The sequence below is a fragment of the Papio anubis genome, chromosome 1 (genome assembly GCF_008728515.1).
Source record: "Papio anubis isolate 15944 chromosome 1, Panubis1.0, whole genome shotgun sequence".
NCBI classification, from domain to species: Eukaryota; Metazoa; Chordata; class Mammalia; order Primates; family Cercopithecidae; genus Papio; species Papio anubis.
This window is the reverse complement of record NC_044976.1, coordinates 108,075,969-108,098,394: the sequence shown is the minus strand read 5'-3', so window position 1 is coordinate 108,098,394 and position 22,426 is coordinate 108,075,969. Positions and strand designations below refer to the sequence as shown.

The window sequence follows — 22,426 nt, the reverse complement described above, 5'->3', positions numbered from 1 at the left end:
TCAGCTAGTTCCCATCAGCTCTGGTTCTGGTCCAGGCTGAGCAGCCTTGAGGTTATGTAAGAGGTGGTGGGAGGGGAGCAGTGGGGAACAGCCGAGGGCTGGGGCTTGAAGCCTGCCTGGCCCTGGCTCTTTGGGGAGAGGGAGCCCTGGATCTCTTTGAATTCTTTAGAAGTTACATGGTCATTGATTCCTGGTAAGATTGTGTGCAGCACACCTGAGTGTCATGTGGCCTGGCTAGCAGTAGTAGGTCTAGAGATGTGGTGGGGGCACAGGGACACAGGGAGGTTTAGCTCAGGTACCAGGTGGAGAAGTTTGGACTCTGTGCTTTAAGGGGAATGATTAGAGCCTGGTCTGGCCTATCTTTTGCTGGTTCACCCTTGCCCTATCCAGTTCATCCAGGTTTTGCTAAGCCATTGGGTGAGATCTGGGCTCTCTTCTTGGCTGCACAGGTGTGTTCTGAACCCCTTTGTTCTGCTGGAGGTCCTTTCTGTGTGTGCAATCCTAGGCAAGCCAAGAACCTCCCTGTGAAAAAGGAGAATGTTTGTGCAGACAGAGTGACAGGATCTGGCATGGGGTTTGGCTGGGTGGAAGAGGAGGAGAATTTGGCAAAAACATGCTAGAACTGAAGACAGAACTAGGCTATATCCCAGCCCTGTCCCACTTACTAGCTATTTGAGTGTGAGGAAGTTGCTGAACTTCTGTTCTTCCATATGAGAAATGGTGATAATAGAACTGACCTTGGAGAGTAGTCGAGTGGATTTTCTAAGGCTGTGTTGTAATTTCTTTTGGATATAGATCACCCAGCACAGTGTAGCTCTTCTGTAAATGGTAGCTGTTATTATGCTATAACATTACTTAAAGGAAGTTAGAAGAGTTAACTTAGAAGAGCTGGAGACCCTAAGAGACTGTGTGATGCTCCAGCACTTGAGCCCACATGGAAAGGCTGTGGCCAGGGCCCTGACCTGCTGTGCCTGCAGCAAGGCTGCTCCAGCCCCACTAGACAACAGACCGGACTCTGGCCCCTTCTTCCCGCCCTCAGGGTTTGAAGAAGATCTCTGCCTACATGAAGTCCAGCCGATTCCACCGAGGTCTTTTGTTTGGAACCACAGCCACGTGGAACAGCACATAGGGCCCCGTGATGCCAGAAGATGGGAGGGAAGAGCCGACCCTTCTGCCTGTGACCCTGGAGAACAGCCCGACTCCCTGGACCCACCTTCTTTCTTTCTCCTTCTTTCTACTCTCTTCTCTTCCCCAAGGCCTCATTGGCTTCCTTTCTTCTAACATCATCCCTCCCTGCATCAAGGCTCTTTAAAGCTTCAGCTCCCCACCGTCTTCCATCAAAGTCCCCCTCCTAACGTCTTTCTTTTCCTGCACTAACGCCAACCTGACTGCTTTTCCTGTCAGTGCTTGTCTGTTCTTTGAGAAGCCAGACTGATCTCTGAGCTCCCTAGCACTGTCCTCAAAGACCATCTGCATGCCCTGCTCCCTTTGCTAGGTCCCTACCCCAGCCCTGTGTGATGCCCAGTAAAGCCCGAACCATGCCTGCCTTGTGTTGTCTTATTCCCTGAGGCTCCCTTGACTCAGGACTGTGCTCGAATTGTGAGTGGTTTTTTGTCTTCTGTTGTCCACAGCCAGAGCTTAGTGGATGGGTGTGTGTGTGTGTTGGGGGTGGTGATCAGGCAGGTTCATAAGTTTCCTTGGTAATTTCTGCGCTCTAGCCACATCCCTTTGTTCCTCACTGTGGGGATTACTACAGAAAGGTGCTCTGTGCCAAGTTCCTCCCTCATTCAGCTTTCCGGTAGGCCGTCTAGAACTGGCATGGTTCAAAGAGGGGCTGGGCTGACGGGGAAGAGGGCTGAGCAGCTCCCAGGCCGACTGCCTTCTTTCACCCTGTCCTGATAGCCTTCCCTGATCTAGATCTCCTTCGTCATGACACTTCTCAATAAAACATAATCTTACTATATTGTAATTGTGGTACTTGTTTTTCACCCAAACTCAATCATAAATTTATTGAAGAGAAAAGCCATGTCTTATTGAACTTTTTACCTCTAGTATCAGTCACGTTCCTTAAATATAGTAAATGTTTTAAAAATGTGAAAAATTGAAAGAGTTCCCTCAAGGGAAGATTCTGCCAACCTGTACAGTCATTATTGGGATTTAGAGCTCTGGATATAGTTGTCTTAACCAGAGAAGATACAGGATAACGTTCAGAAGATTTTACATGTATGTGTCTTAGAGAATGAGCCAGTAGCTCTCTGTAACTTCAGCATTTAGTAGCTGCTAGCTGTCCTTTGAATGGCTTAACCTGAGATGGGGAAGCCTGGTTTGTTGGGTCACACAGTAGCAATCTGTGTGGTCAGCAGGTGTTGTGGGTATTTTATATCAAGTCATCCGCAAAGGAGCAGGACTCATTGGATCACCATCTGATGAGCAGGTTCCTCCAACAGTGGCTGGATAGTGGAGTAAGGCCCAACCTTAAGACGTAGCTCAGAACAGGGAGATTTTGAGGAGAGTCTTGTGGGGCCGTTGTCCAGATGATCACTGCCTGCAGCTGCACTGTAAAAGGGAGAAATAGGTGTAATGTTAAGGTCATTAGGAAGTAAATGACTCATTTGCTGGACACGGTGGCTCACTCCTGTAATCAGTCCCAGCACTTTGGGAGGCCCATGCTGGTGGATCGCTTTAGTCTAGGAGTTCAAGACCAGCCTGGGCCACATGGGGAAACCCTATCTCTACAAAAAAATACAAAAATTAGCTGGGCATGGTGGCACTCACCCAGTTAGGAGGCTGAGGTGGGAGGATTGCTTGACCCCGGGAAGTCAAGGCTGCAATTAGCCAAGGTTGCACCACGGCACTCCAGCCTGGGCAACAGTAAGCCCTTGTCTCAAAAAAAAAAAAAAAAAATTTGAGCAAAGTTAGAATCTTATGCAACTGGTAAGAAAAATTAGGCCAAATATTTATGAATGTTTAACTTCGATACAGAAGGCATAAAAATAAAAAGGAAAAAGTAATAGAAGTTAGGAGTTAATACTGTGATAAAAGATAAGTGGATAGTATGAAAATATGAAACAAGTAAAATAAACATAGATCTAGAAGAGAGGTCAGCAAACACTTTTTGCAAAGGGCTGGTAGAGAACATTTTAGGCTTTGCTGGCCAATGGGCTCTGTCATAATGACTCAGCCTTATCGTAGTGTAAAAGCAGTCATAGACAATACATAAATGAATGGTTTATGTATTCCAATGGAACTTTATTTAAGAAGACAGGTGACTGCAACAACAACAAAAACCAAAGAACCTGATTCAAAAGTGGGCAAAGGATTTGAATAGACATTTCTCCAGAGAAGATATAAAAATGTCCACTAAGCACATGAAAAAATGCTCCATATCACTCATCATTAGAGAAATGCAAAACCAAACTATAACGAGATGCCACCTCACACCCATTAGGATGGTATTCAAAAGCAGAAAATCACAAGCGCTGGTGAGAATATGGAGATATTGGTGCACTGTTTTGCACCGTCGGTGGGAATGCAAAACGGTACAGCCACAGTGGAAAACAGTATGGCAGTTCCTCAAAAAAATTAAACATAAAATTACTATATGATGCAGCCATTCAATTTCTGAGTACACACCCAAAAGTACCGAAAGCAAGCTCTTAGAGAGATACTTGTACACCCATGTTCACAATAGTATTATTCACACAGCTAAAATGTGGAACTAATCCAAGTGTGCATCAACAGATGAACGAATAAATGAAATATCATGTATACATACAAAGGAATAGTATTCAGCCTTCACAAAGAAAGAAAATTCTGACATATGCTACAACATGGGTGAGCCTTGAGGACATTATGCAAGGTGAAATAAGCCAGTCAGAAAAGGACAAAAACTGTGATCTCACTTATTTGAGAGAGTCAAAAAACATCTAAAGAGAAAGTAGAAAGCTGATTGTCAGTGGCTGAGAGAATAGGAAAATATTATTTTAGGTGTATAGAGTTCCAGTTTCATAAGATGAAAAGAGTTATGGAGCTAGATAGTGGGGATAGTTGCATAACACTATGAATACATTTAATGTCGGTGAATTGTTAACACGGTTAAGATGGTAATTTTATGTGTATTTTCCCACAATAAAAAATAATAAAACCAAAACAGAACAAAAAACAGTAGGCGGTGGTAGTTCTCTGATTCCGATTTAGAAGCTCAAATTAAAAGTGCATAGCCATATTAAAGGCAAGGCATTATATCAGATTTGAAAGGTGATTATCGAAAGAAAAACACTTAATCCTTAAAAAGAGGAAGACGCAAACAAAGAGCTGCAAATGAAAATGATTTCTAAACACTGTGGTCAAAATTATAAAAGACAAAAACATACATTTTAAAGTCAGAGACAGAAGTAGTATAACTTTATAATTTCTACACTGAGCCACCAAAAAGGATTCTCTAATGGTGGCTAGAACCTAGCAGAAGTCCTGGACTGTGAGATTGTTCGGTGCCTCATGACAGTGCTCATACAGCGTTCAGTGTGTCTCCCCCTTCTATTAATAGAATAAGATCAGAAAATGAGATGCTGCCTTGGGAAATACAGCAGCCTGTATTGGTGGCTTCTGCATTGGTCTGTAATCATCTGTTGTTAATTACAACTTCCATGCCTTGTATGCCTCCATTACCTTTGTATTAGCAGAAAAAGATGAAGCTGAAAGAGACCTGAAGACAGCAGCTTATAGGAAACAGTTGATTCTCCTTTTATGTAACAGTTCTACAGGGAAGAGTCCAGGTTGTCGGGAAGCTGTCCTGCTCCGTGAAGTTATTCAGGGACTCCAGTTCCTTCCATCTCATGCCTCTGTCATTCCTTATGGTGCTTCCTTATCTCTTTGGTTGGAGCTGCATTGCCCAAGCCAAAGATGTGACTTTCCATTATGCAAGTGAGGTAGAAGTTGGCCACATCACAACCATTCACATTCGATTGCTGAGATTCAGTTGTGTGGCTATATCTAGTTGCAAGGATAGATGCATATTATAATGGAACAATAGATTTTGGTAGCCAATTACAACTCTCCCACATCCAGAAAAGTAGAAATAAAGGTTAGTTAAACCCAAGTGTAGGAGAAATTTTGGGTTTGAGCCAGTGGTTCAAAGCAGGTAGGATAGAGGCTAAGGTATTAAAGATAAGATCTTTAAAATCTGCTAGACCTGACGTGGGTGGCATATCACTTAGAGTTCCTTGTTGCTAAAACAGCAAAAGAATTTATTAGTGATATCAGGTAGCTCATTGAATCCCTGGGAGGGCCAGGGAGTTGGCCTTGGAAGCTGGGTAGCCAGGAAGTATGCCTAATCATGTGTGAGATTATTCTAGAGAAGGCACCACAGCCATTGCTGGGCACCAACACCAGAACTCCTACTATCTAAATGGGTCCAGGTGCCGGGGGTGATTACCCTTACCTTGTCTCCTGCTACCTCACGGAGGTGTGGGGAGTTCCTTCAGACCCCCAATAAAACTTGTTTAATGTTAAATGGGTCCTGTTAAGAATTCCTTTGTTATTTTGTTATGCTTTAAGGTCCAAGAAAGGCCTAAGCAAAACTCTTGGTGGGCTTTTGTTACATTCCAGCCTTTGTATAAAGGCACTGGCTTTTTTTTTTTTTTTCTCTTAGCTTTTAATATCTAATCACTCAGTCAGTACTGAGCCAGTTGTTATGGAGGCCTGTGTTAGTGAGACCTGGTCTGCCACATAACCTGTCATCAGAGAGGCCAGAACCCTGTCCTGCTGAGGAGGGAAGTCAGAGTATGGTGGCCAGAGAGGAGTCTGAGGGCTCCCCACAGAACCACAGGCAGGGACCCTCACCTCTCCAGATCCACCGTTCTGGACCTGGACCTGGCTCCTGACCCATGTGTGTTCTTCAGTGTGAGACGGTGGCTCCAGTGGCCTTTGAAGTCACACTGTGATATGTGACTCGTGGTACAAGCTCCACAAAAACAACGTTCAACCTGCCAACTTTCTTCTTTCAAGGTAGAAAGGAGACTATTTCGAAAGAGTTGTGCAATGGCTTGGCCTGGGGTTGACTTTGCTTTGTTTAAAGGATATTACAAATAATAATGGATATATGAAAACAGATGATAGACCTTTAAGGAGAAATCATTTTACAATGTAAAGGACAAGGTTATTGCACTACGCTCGCTCGCTCTCTCTCGCTCTCTTTCTCTCTCTCTCTCTCTCTCTATATATATATATATATAGATTTGGTAATTAGCTAAAACGTTGTTAGGACTCCAGAGCATGAACCCAGTATATCAAAAAAGTTTCAAACCACCTGGATAATGTGTGGATTGGGGTTGAGTGGCACAGGTAGATTTCATCACATCCCTATTAGGCCACAGAAATCAGGTGGTCGGCAGGTGTCTGCTAAGTTGGGGCACTTGGACACTGTGTCACTGAGGATGGCAAGGCGCAGTCCTTGTTGCAAACACTCCCCACCCATCCAGACCTGGGCAGTACTCCCAGCTCAAATACCTGGTAGGTATCCATGTTTAGGAAGCAGTTTTGGCCTCAAAGTGAATTCTCACGTAGATTTTCCTGCATTGAGGCAATGGCACCAGCACAGACACAAGTGCCTGGCCCTAGGAATTGTTACATTTCTCATTATGCATTAAGAGTTTATGATTCTGAGTTTATCCATCTTGAGCTGTGAAAGATAAAATGTCTAGATCCAACTAAAAGAAATGAATTTTTAAGAAAGCTAACACTCATGAGAATAATAATTTTGAAACACATAGAAGCGGTACTGTTACATTAGCATTCACATATTTGGTAATTCCTCTAATAAAACAACAGTTGTTGAGATCCTACCACATTCCAGGCACTATGAATAAAACAATGCTTCAAGGACACTGTACTTTGCCCATCTCCAACTACATATCAGGTGGGAACTTCAGGGGAGAGATTTTGAAAATACGGGACACTTCTTAGTGTTTTTGCACACTGAGAAGAAGTGGAGTGGGAGAGGGATTGAGTGCAGGAGAGAGAAGCAGTGCCTGCTGTTGCAAGGACTCTGAGGAGCCAGGAAGACGGGCCCCAGGCCCCAGGTGGCTTCTTCAGAAGGAGGAGTACAGCTCTGCGGAAGGCAGGAAGGGCTGGACCAGCAGGATCTCCAAAGTAGCTGCCACAGTGGCCACGAGAATCACACCAGCAGGGCAGTGCGTCTGTGGACGGAGAACCGGAGCAGCGGGGATGAGGGAAGATGCAAGTGTTCTGAAGGAAGGGGTTGTAGCCAGTTGTCACCACACAGAAACTCAGTCCCGACAGGGCTAGGTCTTCTGGATTTGTACGTGCTGTCCGAACTGCAAAATGCGGACAAGTTCTAATTTTTAAAACAGCGCTGGCACAGACAGTCAAAATGGACTGGGTCCCATTTTACCAAGGGCCTGTAATGGGACCTCTGGACTCGATTTCATAATTCCTTCTGTCTCTTCTGTCAACATTCTTACATTCTCAAGACAAATTAACAGAAAATCTACATAAAATGTTGTCAGAATTTTGAAAACCAATCTATTAGAAACAAATACTGACAGACAATAAAATGTATCATACTTCATGGAAATGTATTAAAGTCTCTTAAATATTGTTTGGGTGAACTTAGGAAATCCAAAATATAAAGAATCTTTGCTTCAATCTGAAAAGAAGAAAATAAAAATCACCATATCCAAGATGCTACCAAATTTGAATTGAGAAAACATTTTTCCAACATGCCTGTTATACCAAAAATAAGGCAAACAAACTAGAATTTCAAGAAAGTAGAAAAGGAACAAAGTTAGAGATGGAAAAAGAAGTGGAAGCAAGAAGTTACCTTAAGAAGAATATTGAAACTAACCAATTTGCTTGTTATACATAATAGATTATTTTCTTGAAAGTTAGCTAATTAACAGAGTATTAGTACAACAAAAACAAAAAATCAAATTACAAGTTAATAGAAATCAGAAAGAAGAAAGAAGATGTAGTACAAGTGATTTTTTTAAAATTGGGGAAACATTTTTTCTAAACTCTATGTTAACTGATGTTACCACCAAGTGGAAGAAACACAAACAGGCCAAAACATGTTAAGAGATAAAGATTCTGAATGAAGTAATAAAAGAGCAATAAAGAAAAATAACAACACAAAAGGGCATTTTATCCTTAGCTTTTGGCTGGATATGTTTTCAAAAATTTTGAAAATGGCGTGGATGACACAGAGTGTCATAAACTACAGATATGACGTGGGAAGGACCACACAGGCAAGGATGATTATAAATCACTGTCACTTATCAGCCTGAATCCACACGTCAGAATGCTCGGAGAAAAATGGTGTTTTCATTGCCATTGGAGTTGTGCTCATAGGGAGCTTGCTTGGGGAGAGAGAGACAGAAAGGTGGGGGCAGCAGAAGGAGGGGCAGAGAGTACTCTGGGGGGCAGAAAGCCCATGTGGGAACACTAGTATCTAGGGTAATCAGAGTCGTTTATAATCTTTCTATAAATTTCTCAAACTCTGACACTAGATCAAAATAAAAGGTAAAAAAATTAAATATACATGTAATCATTAATAAGTATTAATAATACTTACATTATTAAATGTTGCATCAATAAGGACATAACTAAATGAGTTACATTATGATTTTTTAAAATTATTATTATTCTTGAATGCCAGTATCCATCCAGGCCACCACTGGATGTGATTCAAGTGAAGGTGATTTTGCCCCTCAGGGGACACATACGTCTGTCTGGAGACTTTGTTCATTGTAAACAGCAGGAAGCGCACATGCTATTAGTGGGGAGAGGATGGGTAGGATGCTGAGCGCCCTGCGATGCTCAGGACAGCACCCCACAACAAAGAACTCTGCCCTCCAAATCTCTGTCCGATTGAGGTTAAGAAACCCTAGTCTATGACCCAGGACTGGGTCAAAAGCTGCAGTGGGAGGATAAAGTTATAGAAATTCTGGTGGCGGGAAGGGGCCCAAGAAACCCGCTCTGGACACCAGCTGGCGAAGGGAGGACCAGCCACAGAACCAATCTCAGCTGGTGCAGTCCTGCAGGAAAAATCAAGCTGCATGTTAGCAATGAGAGAAAGGAGGTGGGCAGAAACGGTCTACTAGGTGGACAGGCTGGGCAGTCTGGTCTTCCAGAGATACAGGAGTGAGGCGGTGGGACTCTCTCTGGCAGCCAGACAGCAGGCCTCCCCTGCAGCTCTGAGCACATTGTTCCAGAGCCAGGCAGCCTGAGCTCAGCACCATGGGGTAATTCTTCTAGAGCTGCTGGGGCAAAGCTAGGCAGGATGAAATGAATTTATTTTAAAAGGTATCCACTCTGACTGAGAAAGCTGTGCAGAAAGTTGCCTGATCACTGCCAGCCCTGTAGCCAGAAGCCTGACTAGACCCTCCCTGCATTATGCTTACCCCATGGGGTGACCAAAGTCGAATATACAATGGCACTGACTGAATGCTGTGGATGCTTGGTGATGCAGTCACCACAGGAGAGCAGCCCCCTTCCACTGTTCACCCACCCTTCCAGAAGCCCACTTGAGACCCTCACCCAAAACAGATCATCAAAATGTACAGAAGCAGATGTTTGATCTTTGGAGCCTTTAAAATAATAATGATCATCAACAGGGGTTTACCGGAAAAGAGGATATCTTCCTAAAATCTCCTTGGAGTTACCGCTTAAAGGCATCTCAGACAGTTCTTTCCATATAGAAAAAAACGCCAGGTGTGGGCAGAAGCCACCCAGGTGCGAGGGCAGTGACCGAGGGGCACAGGCATTCAATGATAAAATATATAAAGCAGAAGGGATTCATAGATCTAGATCATAGAAGCGTGATTAACAGATAACAAACAATCACTTCGAGTTTACATTAGCAACTACTCTATTCCACTATTATAATAATCCTTGCTCAACGGAAATGCATACAAGACTAGAGCCATACAGGAGAAGCCGAGGCTGAAGGGACACTGAGAAGTGATCAGAAGATAAAAGTGTGAGCCCGACCCGGGCGCGTGGCTCCGCTGTAATCCCAGCCAGGGAGGCAAGGCAGGTGGATCGAGGAGTCAGAGATGAAATCATCCTGGCTAGCTTGGGTGGCTCCGTCTCTACTAAAAGCTCTATGAAAAACTAGCCGGTGAGGTGGGGTGCCTGTAGTCCCAGCTGCTTGGGAGGCTGGCAGGAGAATGGCATCGCCGGGAGGCAGGCATCAGAGGCTGGGTGACAGCGGGGAGACTCCCGTCTCAAAAAAAAAAAAAAAAAAAAAAAAAAAAGAGTGTAAGCCCTGCATGCGCCCTGTATGAGACACCAGAGGGCTCCTTGGTCTACTTGATATCTGATTATGCGGATGGCCTTGCCTGCTGTGGACCGTGTTCTGCCCGGTAGCGTCAGTGCCAAGGAAAACACCGTGCTGCCTTGAGCGGGGAAAGGTCTCATTTCCCCCGGGCAGAGGACTTTAGAAGACTCCCCTCACCTCCACCTCTTGTGGGGGACACGGCATCAGTTAGGCTTGCTCCCAGTTATCAGGAATTTCATCGTCTCCCTCTTGATGCTGTGCTTCGGTGTCGCATTACTAGTCCTTCATGTTCCATCCTGTACTCCTGGCTCTACTTATAGATAGCAGTAGCAAAAGTGGTAGAAGTACTAAAGTCTCTGATATGCAGAAATAATATGGTATAAGCTGTCTTTACTCATCTCTCCACCTTGGCTGCCAAATAGGGAAGGGCTCCCTGTCCAGTGGACATGTGACCCATGTGACCTTACCTATCATTGGAGATGGCTCACCTCCTTACTGCCCTTTGTCTTGTATCCAATAAATATCAGCGCAGCCTGGCATTTCAGGCCACTACTGGTCTCAGCGTCTTGGTAGTAGTGGTCCCCAGGCCCAGCTGTCTTTTTCTTTATCCCTTTGTCTTGTGTTTTGTTCACCGTCTCTGCGTCTCCGCTGCGGGAGAAAAACCCACTGACCCTGTGGGGTGGTCCCACCTACACCCAGCTAATAGATATGTGTTGTAGCCTTTTTTATCTGTGTTAGATAACTTTTAAAACTTCACTTATTGACATTGTTTGACCCACTTGTGTTTGGTTTTTTGTTTGTTTGTTTGTTTGTTTTTTGCTATGTGTAATAGTCAAGGTTCTTCAAAATGTGAAGTGTCACCACTAAGATAAGCCTGTAGGAAATTTATGTGTTTATTTATAAATTTAGATATCTCTCATGGGAATTGGCTCACACAATTTTGGAATGAAGTCCCATGATCATCTGCTGCAGGATAGAGAAGCAGAAGCCAGTTATATCGTTCAGTGTGAGTCTAAAGGCCTCAGAACAAGGGTGGGGTGTGGCGACGGTGTTAGACCCTGATCAAGTCTGAAGGCCAGAGAACCAGGAGTGTGGATGTCCCAAGATGGAGGTGGACATGGAGATTTGATCAGAGAGATCAAATGCACCCTTCCTCTGTCTTTTTTCTTCTCTCCTTTGGCTCAGTCTTGTGATTCAAAGGCCAATCTCTTCTGGAAACTCCCTCACAAATACAATAATTTTACCATGTGAGTATCCCTTAGCTTGGTCAAGTTAATGCAGAAAATTAACCATCATATTATGCCACAGAAAACCAAGAACAAAATCACAATTAATTACATTGAGCCTGTGGGAGAAAAAGCCTTGACTGCCACAAGATCATTCTTACCCTTTCTCCAGGAGTTGACTAAGCCACAGGCAGAGAATGGGTAAACAGAGTTTTCTGCAGGAGATTCATGAACAGGTAGATTCATAGAGTGTGATTCATTGGCAGAAACATGCACAACCAATAAACAAAAAAGGTGAAGGAAGAAAACTTGAAGGTATTCTTTTTTTTTTTTTTTTTTGAGATGGAATCTCACTCTGTCACCCAAGCTGGAGTGCAGTGTGCAATGGCACGATCTTGGCTCAGTGCAACCTCTGCCTCCCAGGTTCAAGCGATTCTTGTGTCTCAGCCTCCTGAATATTTGGGACTACAGGTGCCCACCACCAGGCCTGGCTAACTTTTGTATTTTTTGGTAGAGACAGGATTTCACCATATTGGCTAGGCTGGTCTCAAACTTCTGACCTCAAGTGATCTGCCTGCCTTGGCCTCCCAAAGAGCTGGGATTACAGGCATGAGCCACCACACCCAGCCAGAAAATTTGAAGATGTTCTTATTTAAAAAAAAAAAAAAAAAAAGATGAAATTGCAATCCCCTAAGTGTCTAAAGTAGTGCAGAAAGTTCCGTGTACCTTGCTGGTGGCACCATAAATTAAGTCACTCTCTCTGGAGAGCAATCAAATTATCTGTTATAATACCATTAAACCATTCTCACTCTTTACCCTGTAGTAATCGCCTCTGGGGATCTACTCAAAATAACCAAAAACAGGAAGGAATTGTTGAAACATGATTACCCTGCTCTAAAAACAAATAAATAAGTTAGAAAAATCCACATACCCCATAGCATAAGAATAATTAGGCAAACTATCCACAGGAACTAATGTTAGGCAGCCATTTAGTATCAGAAGTAGGCATGCATACAGACTGCCAACATATACTTTTTTTTTTTTTTTTTTTGAGACAGAGTCTCGCTCTGTTGCCCAGGCTGGAGTGCAGTGGCACGATCTTGGCTCACTGCAGCCTCCACCTCCCGGGTTCAAGCAATTCTTCTGCCTCAGCCTCCTGAGTAGCTGGGACTACAGGCAAGCACCACCACGCCCAGCAAATTTTTGTATTTTTTTGTAGAGACGAGGTTTCACCATGTTAGCCAGGATGGTCTCCATTTCCTAACCTCATGATCTGCCTGCCTCCCAAAGTTCAGTTCTGGGATTACAGGCATGAGCCACCACACCTGGCCCATATACAAATTTTTAAGTAAAATGTTAGACCAGGCGCGGTGGCTCACACCTGTAATCTCAGCACTTCGAGAGGAGGAGACAGGTAGATAATTTGAGGCCTGGAGTTCGAGACCAGCCTGGCCATTGTGGCAAAACCTCATCTCTACTAAAAATACAAAAATTAGCCAGGTGTGGTGGTGTATGCCTGTAGTCCCAGCTACTCAGTAGGCTGGGCCACAAGAATTGCTTCAACCCATGAAGCGGAGGTTGCAGTGAGCTGAGACTGCACCACTGCGCTCCAGCCTGGGCAAAGGAGTGAGAATCTGTCTCAAAAAAAAAAAAAGTAAAATGTTAAAGAGAAAAAACTGTAGATTCTAACACTATACATGCACACCAATCTCATCTGAAGAAGTAGGCATGAAAAAAATCTAAAGAGAATTTGAAATGACACCATTCAGAAGAACCTATAATTTGCTTATTAACTATTCAGTGAGCACCTACTATGCTCAGGGACTGTCCTAGATGATGTGCAAACACCTGTAACATCAGTGAACAAGAAGAGACAAAAACACACGCCCTCACGACGTTGACATCTTATGAGGGAAAGTAAACAAACACAAGCACACAAATAATGTAAGACATACGTGCATGCTTTTCACTGAAGTGTCACATACATACAGTGCACAGGCCTTAAGTGTGCTACCCTGTGGAATTTCTCACTTGTATACTCTTCTGGAATCACCTCCCTGATAAAGAGAGAAAACTTACAGCACTCCACCAGGCGCCTTCAATAGGCAACCTTCCAGTTCTCACCAGGGTCACCAATCACCTGACCTGTGATACCATAGACTCATTTCCCTCTCCTGATTTTTGTGTAAGTGGAATGAGATCGTGTGTCCTTTCTCCTGTCTGGATCCTTTTACTCCACACGTCTGTGAGGCCCATCCATGTTTTTGCACATAGTATTAGCACGTTTATTTTTATTATAGCGGAGTAAGTATTCCATTATACGAATGATGGAATTATGTTGATAAACCACAATTCATTTTTTCGTTCTTCTACTCATGGAATTTTGATTGTTTTCAGTTATTGGCTATTTAAAATAAAGCTGCTTTTGATATCATCATACCTGGTTCTGAGAATCCATTAGGACTCATTCCTGTAGGGTAGGACTTCTGGGTCCTGGGCAGATGTATGTTTAGCCCCAGCTGACACTGCCAGTATTCCAAAGTGGCTCTCCCAACAGCAAGGCATGACAGTTCCAGTTACTCCATAAATCACCAACAAGTGTCAGTCCTTTCAATGTCAGCCATTCTAGTGGGGATGCAGTAGGATCTACGGGTTTTTAACTTTCTGTTGTCTAATGATGTTGAACACCTTCTCATGAGCTTATTGGCCATTTGGATATTCACTTTTGGGAAATGCTTGTTGAAATTCTGACTCATTTTTTAATTAGTTGTATTTTTGGATATATAGTTTTTGGAGAAGAGACCATTGTTGATTTGTAACAAGTTCTCCCTGCTGAGCCTTGCATGAATACCTGACTATTTCTGGCATCGAAACTTAGGAACTGCTAAGCTATGAGATTCTTCCTCTGAAGCAGCTCACTCTCCAGTGAGATTTTAAATTACTTCAAGAAGATGCAATGCAGATAAAGCTATGGGATTGCTGTCAGGGTGGAGGAAGCCTATGCTAGAATGTTCCGGCAAGGATGTGAGTCAGGAAGACATCAACCTGTAGATCCCCACGCAGTCTTTGGAATTACAGACCTCAGAATGACAAACAGTAGAAGCTTAAGTAAAAAAGCAAAAGATATGGCCAGGCGCAGTGGCTCATGCATGTAATTCCAGCACTTTGGGAGGCTGAGGTGGGTGGATCACGAGGTCAGGAGTTCGAGACCAGCCTGGCCAACATGGTGAAAACCCGTCTCTAAACCAAAAATACAAAAATTATCTGGGCACAGTGGTGCGTGCCTGTAGTTCCAGCTACTCGGGAGGCTGAGGCAGGAGAATCCTTTGAACCCGGGAAGGGGACGTTGCAGTGAGCCAAGATGACACCACTGCACTCCAGCCTGGGCAACAGAGTAAGATTCCCTCTGAAAATAATAAAAAAAAATAATAACTTTAAAAAATCAAAGGATGCAGTCAGACGCATCCACCTACTCACCAGAAATGCTCAATTCTAGAAAAGAGTGAGTAAATCTATTAGAGGTCTGAAAGTTTTCATCATAGAATTCTATCCCCAGCTGATATGGTTTGGCTGTGTCCCCACCCACATCTTACCTTGAATTGTAATAATCCCCAGGTGTCAAGCGTGGAGGCCAGGTGGAGATAACTGAATCATGGGGGCAGTTTCCCCCATACTGTCCTCATGGTAGTGAATAATCTCACGAGATCTGATGGTTTTATAAGTGGGAGTTCCCCTGCACAGGCCCTCTTGCCTGCTGCCATGGAAGATGTGACTTTGCTCCTCATTTGCCTTCTGCCATGGTTATGAGGCCTCCTAGGCCCTGTGGAACTGTGAGTCCTTTAAACCTCTTTCCTTTATCAATCACCCAGTCTCGGGTATGTCTTTATTAGCAGTGTGAGAACAGACTAAAACATCAGCCAGAGTATTCAGTAAGCATGTAAAGACACTTTCAGTTGTGCAAGGACTAAAGACATTTCTCTCACAGGTACCCAGGAAAGAGAGGAAGTAAACCCAGAGAGAATGTCCTGATGACAGCTGTGCAGCAAGCCTGGAGAGGGTACCTGGAAGCCATCTGAGAAAACAATAGAGATTGGGTCCTGGAGACCTAACAGAAGTGATGCAGTCATATAGTGGGGAAGGTAAAAGGGACCCTGGTTCTCTCTGATGGAGATTCCACCCCCTTGGGGTCCTATTCAATGAGACACAAGCTCTGTGTAATTATGGAAAGCACTCAGTAAGGCTGGATGAATGAATGGGAGACCCAGGCCCAGAAAGAGACATCCTTTCCACAGAGCCTCAGGGAGCTTCCTGCTCTGAGTCTGTCAGAAGTGGGAGCAAGAATTGTCAAATGCCTTACTATGCCCAGCAGACTCCGTTAGAACCCGGCCACTGCCAGGATCACCAGCCAGTCCCTTGGAAGAGGCAGTGACAGACAGACAGACAGTCTGGGTAGATGGCCAGGAGCAAATAAGACAAGACACACAGCAAACGTGGCTGAGGCTTTACTTTGATCAGGAAGGCCTAAGGCAGGGGTCATGTTACAGGAGCAGGGCCTGTAAACCAGTCAATGCTGCTCTTTCATGCAGCACGGGGACAGCTCGGGGCTGAGCTCCACAGGCGAGGGGCTAGGCAGGCCCCTCAAAGCAGACACAACCACTAACAGGAAGGAAGGTCAGGCTGGCTTTTAGTGCAGAAGGGTAATGTTGGGAGGGGATGTTCATGAAGAAAGTAAGGTAACTGAGGGCACTACAAAAGAGACCTGCATGGGACAGGGGTTTAGGGGAACTGAAGAGGGATAATAAAGTATTGGGGGTAAGATGGGAGTCACAAACATAGGAGAAAGGAATGGGGAGGCAGGTGCTGGGATGCAGAGTCCAGCTAAGCTCAACAGCCTGGGCAGAGGGCTGAGTATGGGCTCCTCACTCCCACCTCCTGGCCTTCCAGGCATTACTTGTTGCCCCAGACAGCCATCTTTGTGAACACAGGTCTTGGGAGGAAGCGGCTGGACTTCATGTAGGCAGAGATCTTCCCAAGCTAGCCTGAGATATAGGAAAAATTAGGCCAGAGCTCAAGGTCAGCTGCCCATGAGGACAGCCCCACTGCAGACACAGCAGGTCAGGGCCTTGGCCACAGCCTTTCCACGTGGGCTGAAGTGCTGGGACATCACACAGCCTCTTAGGGTCCCCAGATCTGCAGAGTTAACTCTTCCAGCTTCCTTTAAGTAATGCTGTACCATAGTAACAGCTAACACTTATGGAGATTCTACACTGTGCTGGCTGCTCTGTACCCAAGAGAAATTATAACACAAGCTTAGAAAATCCACTTGACTGCTCTGCAAGGCTGAATCTATTATCATCGTTTCTCATGTGGGAAACAGAAGTTCAGCAACTACCTCACATTTAAATACCTAGTAAGGGGAACAGGGCTACAATGTAGCCTGGTTCTGTCTCTCTCTGGTTCTGGCCTCTTTCTGCCAAAATCTCTTCTTCTTCTGCCCCACCACCCCTCATACCGGGCCCTGTCATCCTTGACTGCACAAACAGTCTCCTTTTCCACAGGGAGGCTCTTGGCTTGTCTGGGTGTAGACACACAGAAGGGACCTCCAGCAGAACAACGGGCTCACAACACACTCACCCAATGTCTCAGTAAAACCTGGATGAAAGTGGAATGGTGGCAGGGCGGGGCGGGGTGGCAGTGCACAAGAAAATGAAAGGTGAGACTAGGCTCTAATTATTCCCCTTGAAGCAGAAAGTCCAAAGTTCTCCATCTAGTACCTGAGTAAAATCTCACTGTGCCCTAACCCATGGCATCTCCAGCCCTGCTCTGCAGACTAGGTTACAAGACACTCAGATGTGCTGTGCACAATCTTACCGGGATTGAATGCCCAGATAAGGTATTCAGAAAGATCCAGCCAGGCGTGGTGGCTCACACCTGTAATCCCAGCACGTTGGGAAGCCGAGGTGGGTGGATCACGTGAGGTCGGGAGTTCAAGACCAGCATGGCCAACATGGTGAAACCCCATCCCTACTAAAAATACAAAAATTAGCCGGGCATGGTGGTGGGCAACTGTAATCCCAGCTACTCAGAAGGCTGAGGCAGAGAATTGCTTGAACCCAGGAAGCGGTGATTGCAGTGAGCCGAGATCACGCCACGGCACTCCAGCCTGGGCAACAGGCTTGACCCTGGCACATCACAGCCCATAGCCCTCCGCTCTCCTCCACCCCTCCCTTCCCACCACCTCTTATATAACTCCAAGGCCACTCAGCCTGGACCAGAACCACAGAACCAGAGCTGATGGGAACTAGCTGAGCAAGCAGATCTCTTGATGGGGAGTGGAAAAGGGAAACAGATTCAAGGCTCAGAAGCCTGATGGACTAATGCCTCAAATTCCCAAATCTGTAGTAATGTAGGATTTGCTGCTCTCAAACAAGTTCAGCACACACCTCACAGGCTGCTCTGCCTGCAGGCCTCTCATTGTACTCATTTTCAGGATGGGTCAGTCATCTATGCATCTCCCACTGTGCCTCACACCCTGCCTCATGCAGAGAAGGTCAGTGAATAGGAGTAAAATCAGCGTGCCATTCATCTCACAGGGGGAACATGTGGAACACTGGAGGGAGAAAAGAGAGGAAGAGGCCAGGCGCCGTGGCTCATGCCTGTAATCCCAGCACTTACGGAGGCTGAGGCAGGTGGATCACCTGAGGTCAGGAGATCGAGATGAGCCTGGCCAACATGGCGAAACCCCATCACTACTAAAAATACAAAAATTAGCTGGACGTGGTGGCACACACCTGTAATCCCAGCTACTCAAGAGGCTGAGGCAGGAGAATCACTTGAACCCAGGAGACGGAGGTTGCAGTGAGCCGAGATCACTCCACTGCACTCCAGCCTGGGCGACAGAGCAAGATTCCGTCTCCAAAAAAAAAAAGAGGAAGAGAGGTAAAGAAGGAAAGTGCCCCAGCACAGGGCATTTCAGCATAGGCTCCTCAACAGGGACACCCACATATGTACCCTAATCCAGCTCCAGCCACAGTTCTGGCTCTCAGGATTCCCCACATGGGGGTTTGATTGTACAAAGCTTCTGGAGGTAGCTACAAATACTGCCTGTGGGTTTAGTTATTCAACATCAATGCTACTATGTGTCAGTCCTACTATTGCCAGCTGCATCCATGGTCCTGAAGCGCTCTGCCTCTTCCAAAATGTCCTGGGCTGTGAAACCCAGGCTGGACAAGGCCTGAGGCTTTTTCTTTTGTCACAAAAGAGAGAGCCCCGACTGCTGCCCATAGATCCAGAGGCTCATAGGGAGCCCAGCACAGCCTCCACTGGCTCTGAGACCCTGAAGAAGGACTGATTCTCTCATTCTCAGTTTCCTTATCTCTAAAATGGGGGAGATGATTCTACCACCCTGTAGGAGTGTTAAAAATTTCAAATTCCACGCAATAGGTATAATGTTCTGGGCACAGTTCGTGGCATGAAGCCAGCACTCAATAAATGCAAGTTATTCTTTTTTTTTTCCCCCACTTGAAATGGAGTCTCACTCTGTCATCCAGGCTGGAGTGCAGTGGTGCAATCTTGGCTCACTGCACCTTCCACCACCCGGGTTTAAGTGATTCTCCTGCCTCAGCCTCCTGAGTAACTGGGATTACAAGCACTCACCACCACGCCCAGCTAATTTTTGTTTTTTTGTTTTTTTTAGTAAAGATGGGGTTTCACCATTTGGGCAGGCCAGTCTCAAACTACTGACCACAGGTGATCTGCCTGCCTCAGCCTCCAAAGCGCTGAGATTACAGGCATGAGCCACCGCGCATGGCCATAAATGCGAATTATTCTTTGTGTAGCTTCAGGACTGGGAAAGCATCACAAAGGAGGGAAAGGAATAAGGGACATAAAGAGAAAGGAGGACGGGGCATCACCTCAAATCGGGAGATGAAGTCCTTCAGGTTTGGGAAGGCGTCCAGGCAGCTGGGCTCAAATACTTGGTTTCTCTCAAGGACATCATAAGCGATGAAATCCACAAAGGTGATCTGAATAAGGCCAAGGATATGTGGGCTGAAACCTCCATAATATAGGAAGTATGACAAATCTGTACTGTCCCCATCACATGCCCCCATTACCTTGTCCCCAAGAAACCATGGCTGCTTCCCCAGAAACTGTGAGTAGAGCTTCAGCATTTCAGGAAGTCCCTCCAGGTATTCTGGCTTCAGTTTCTCCTGAGGCAGAACACAGCTGTCAACACCCTCAGACAAAAGCTCCCTGCACAGATGCGGCCTCCCAGATTTGTGCATGGCCCCAGCTGGCCATGGGCAAGCAGCCATCTTCCCCACAGCTGGAACTGGGGCAGTGCCCAGGCTTCGATTGGATATATCAGCATTTATCAGACTCTGACTGGGTAGCTGGAGTCTTCCTGAGGTGATGGGATGGCAGAGCGGAATGTGACACTGTCCCTAAATCTGTCCCCACTGACCTCCCAACAACCTCTGGGTCAGCCCCAGGAGCACCTGAGCACCTGGCAGGCTCTGGACCCAGATATGAGCAGAATCAAGGATGCAAAGAACTAAAGGAGCTCAGAGAAAGAAGTAGAAAGTTCCTCCTAGTGGGGCAGCAGAAGAATACAATTGCCATTGAGTGGTTTCTGGAAAGATAAGGAGATATTCAGAGGATGAGTAGAAGAAAGGAGGGGAAAAAGGAGCCTCTGGCTGCCCCTAAGCTGCCTGTTAGGAAAATTCGCTGATCTCAGTGTATGTCAAGAGAGCACTCAGAAGACACCAAAATTGCAGGTGCCATTAGATTCCTTTGTTTTGCACTTGTTTTCCTCATAGTTTGTGTATTCCAAAGCAGGCAGATGATATAAACCACTGGGAGAGATGGTCCAAACCACTGGGAGAGAGAATCTGGAAAGAGGTCATGGGTCAGAGATGGAGGGGACCCTGGAAGTAACCATTACTGTCTAGAGTGAGTTCATACCTGGAGAGTCAGGATTCTGTAAGTAGATTGGTGGGGAATTGATTCAGAGGTTTTATTTGACATGACTTTGGGGTTTGAGGGTCACTCTGGTGGCAGTATAGGAAATAGCTTGAAGGATGAGTAGCACTAAAGAGTTCAAATGGAAAATAGGACCCATGTAGATGGCAGGACCAGAGTCTTGGCTCCCGATCAAAACTCTGCAGGGAAAGGGGAGACTGGGAGTGGGGTGGGAGACTCACAAAATCTGGGTCATAGCAGAGTCTGGCCAGCTGCATGCGGTTGTCCATAAGCTGGTTCTCCAAAATGTCTTCCCGAATCTTCTCCTTTTCGGTCTCCCCACCTACCACCCACAAAACATAGACTCACTCTCAGCATCGCACCCCAATCCAGCCAAGGAGGAGGCCACCTTCCCCCCACACACTGCAGCAAACCGCACTCACACAGGTTGTGCTTGCGGGCAATGTAGCGCAGGATGGCGTTGCTCTGGGTGATCTTGTGAGTCCCATCAATCAAGTAGGGCAGCTGGATGAATGGGAAACCAGGGAAGCTCAGTTGGGCCACCAGGCTCCCCAGCATCCCCTTCCCATAAGCAAGGGCAGAGAGGAGACTCAGCACTCACTGTGCCTGCTCATGGCAGGCCTGAAATAAGAATACTGTCATATGGACGAATGAGCTTGGACACAGAACATCATGAAAGGGCTGTGTAGACAGCCAGGAGTGAGGGAATTGGGCAGAAGACTCCTGATCCTAACCCCTCTAAGCTGGGAGAGGAGATGCGGTCAGAGACACGTTGCACTTTCCCCCAAAACCGCCCCTTCCCCTGCACCTACATTGGGAAAGTCCAGGCCCAGCTTGAATTTTTCATTCAGCCACTGGCTTCTGTCATAGTCAGGAGCTGTGGTGGGGAAGATGAAGTGAAAACAAACCTCCCCAGAGCCCAGCCCTCCTTCCCCGGGACCCTCCCAAGGAGCCAGTGGCAAGACCCCTGAGACAGGTGGACCTAGAATCTGACCACTCGGTCCCACATCCCAGGGTTCAGAGAGAAAGAATCTCGTTGAGGGCTCTGGACCCCACAAGGCTAAGGCTTCCAGGGTTTAGGCAACCCCTAAGGGACACCCAACCCAATCAGACAGGAGGCCCAACATCCCACCCCAGCATTCTGCCTTGCAAGGCCAGAGGGCTCCCTCACCAGGGCTCAGGGAAGGGACAGCCTGCAGCTCCAGCAGGAGAGGCCTGCAGAGGCAGCCACAGGTGGCCACCATGGGTTGCTTGGTGCCAGCCTAGTGTGAGTGGGCAGGGCCCAGACAGGAGGGTGCCATTACCATCCCCCATTGTGTACTTCTTTTCCTCGTAACTTGAGCCTGTGTATTCCAGGAGCAGGCGGATGGAGTGGGCCAGCTGAGAGAGATGGCCCGCAGCTCGGGTCAGAGATGGAGGGTCCCTGACTTGGGGACTTCTCTGCACAAGGGGAGCCCCCAGTTTACACTGCACATACCCATCGCCTCCTCTCCTTCCTGCCTCACACCTCCCCCCACCCCGCCCCGCCACACGCACACACAGCGGCAAGCACAGGCCCTCCTGTGAGGGGCAGCGCTGAAGAGGAACCTTCCCTAGAGCCCGTCCCGCAGCTGCTCCACACTTCCCCACCCCCGCGCCCCCCGTCCCACCGCCCAGCGGACCCTCACTCACCCCGCGTATGTTCCAGTACCCCAGTGTCATGGGCATGGTGCTGGTTGCTGCGGATTCTGCAGACAGGCTTCGGCGGGGCGGGGCTCAGACTTTGTGAGGGGCCCAGAGAGGGTAGAGAGGGAGCCTTGCTGAGACCCCGCCCCTCGGCCGGCTCTGCCCCCGAAACGCGCCAATCTGGAGGCCCGAAGCGCGCTCCCGGGGCTGGAAGGAATAGGATCCCCTCCCACCTCCCAGCCCCAAGGGTTCCAGG

The 22,426-nt window shown here is 46.6% G+C and overlaps 1 protein-coding gene across 9 annotated transcripts; it reads right to left on the bottom strand.

The window, feature by feature from the left end:
- Positions 1-1,414: 1,414 nt before the first annotated feature.
- LOC101013512 (glutathione S-transferase Mu 2) lies at positions 1,415-22,303 on the bottom strand. Of its 9 annotated transcripts, none has more exons than XR_004176692.1 (9): positions 22,177-22,296; positions 21,810-21,945; positions 21,318-21,382; positions 20,928-21,009; positions 20,727-20,827; positions 19,638-19,733; positions 19,437-19,547; positions 4,669-4,992; positions 1,415-2,556 (listed from the first exon to the last, which is right to left on the bottom strand). XR_004176692.1 is itself a non-coding variant. In XM_031651701.1 (9 exons), the coding sequence occupies exons 1-9, from the start codon at positions 22,210-22,212 to the stop codon at positions 16,471-16,473; spliced, it is 657 nt and encodes a 218-aa protein (XP_031507561.1). In that variant the 5' UTR covers positions 22,213-22,303; the 3' UTR covers positions 16,364-16,470. The 9 variants fall into 9 exon arrangements, 5 of the variants coding, with proteins under 5 accessions (XP_031507558.1, XP_031507555.1, XP_031507561.1 ...); XR_004176688.1 differs by lacking the exons at positions 1,415-2,556; positions 4,669-4,992 and adding exons at positions 16,364-16,558; positions 17,394-17,547 and having other exon boundaries at positions 21,810-21,885; positions 22,177-22,303; XR_004176687.1 differs by lacking the exons at positions 1,415-2,556; positions 4,669-4,992 and adding exons at positions 16,364-16,558; positions 17,394-17,547 and having other exon boundaries at positions 22,177-22,298.
- Positions 22,304-22,426: the final 123 nt, after the last annotated feature.

Coding starts and splice junctions, on each gene's coding strand:
- LOC101013512 (XM_031651694.1), bottom strand. CDS start 22,212: ATGCCCATGACACTGGGGTACTGGAACATACGCGGG. Junction 21,946..22,176: donor GGTACTGGAACATACGCGGG/GTGAGTGAGGGT, acceptor CCCCTTGTGCAG/AGAAGTCCCCAAGTCAGGGA. Junction 19,548..19,637: donor CATGGTTTCTTGGGGACAAG/GTAATGGGGGCA, acceptor GGCCTTATTCAG/ATCACCTTTGTGGATTTCAT.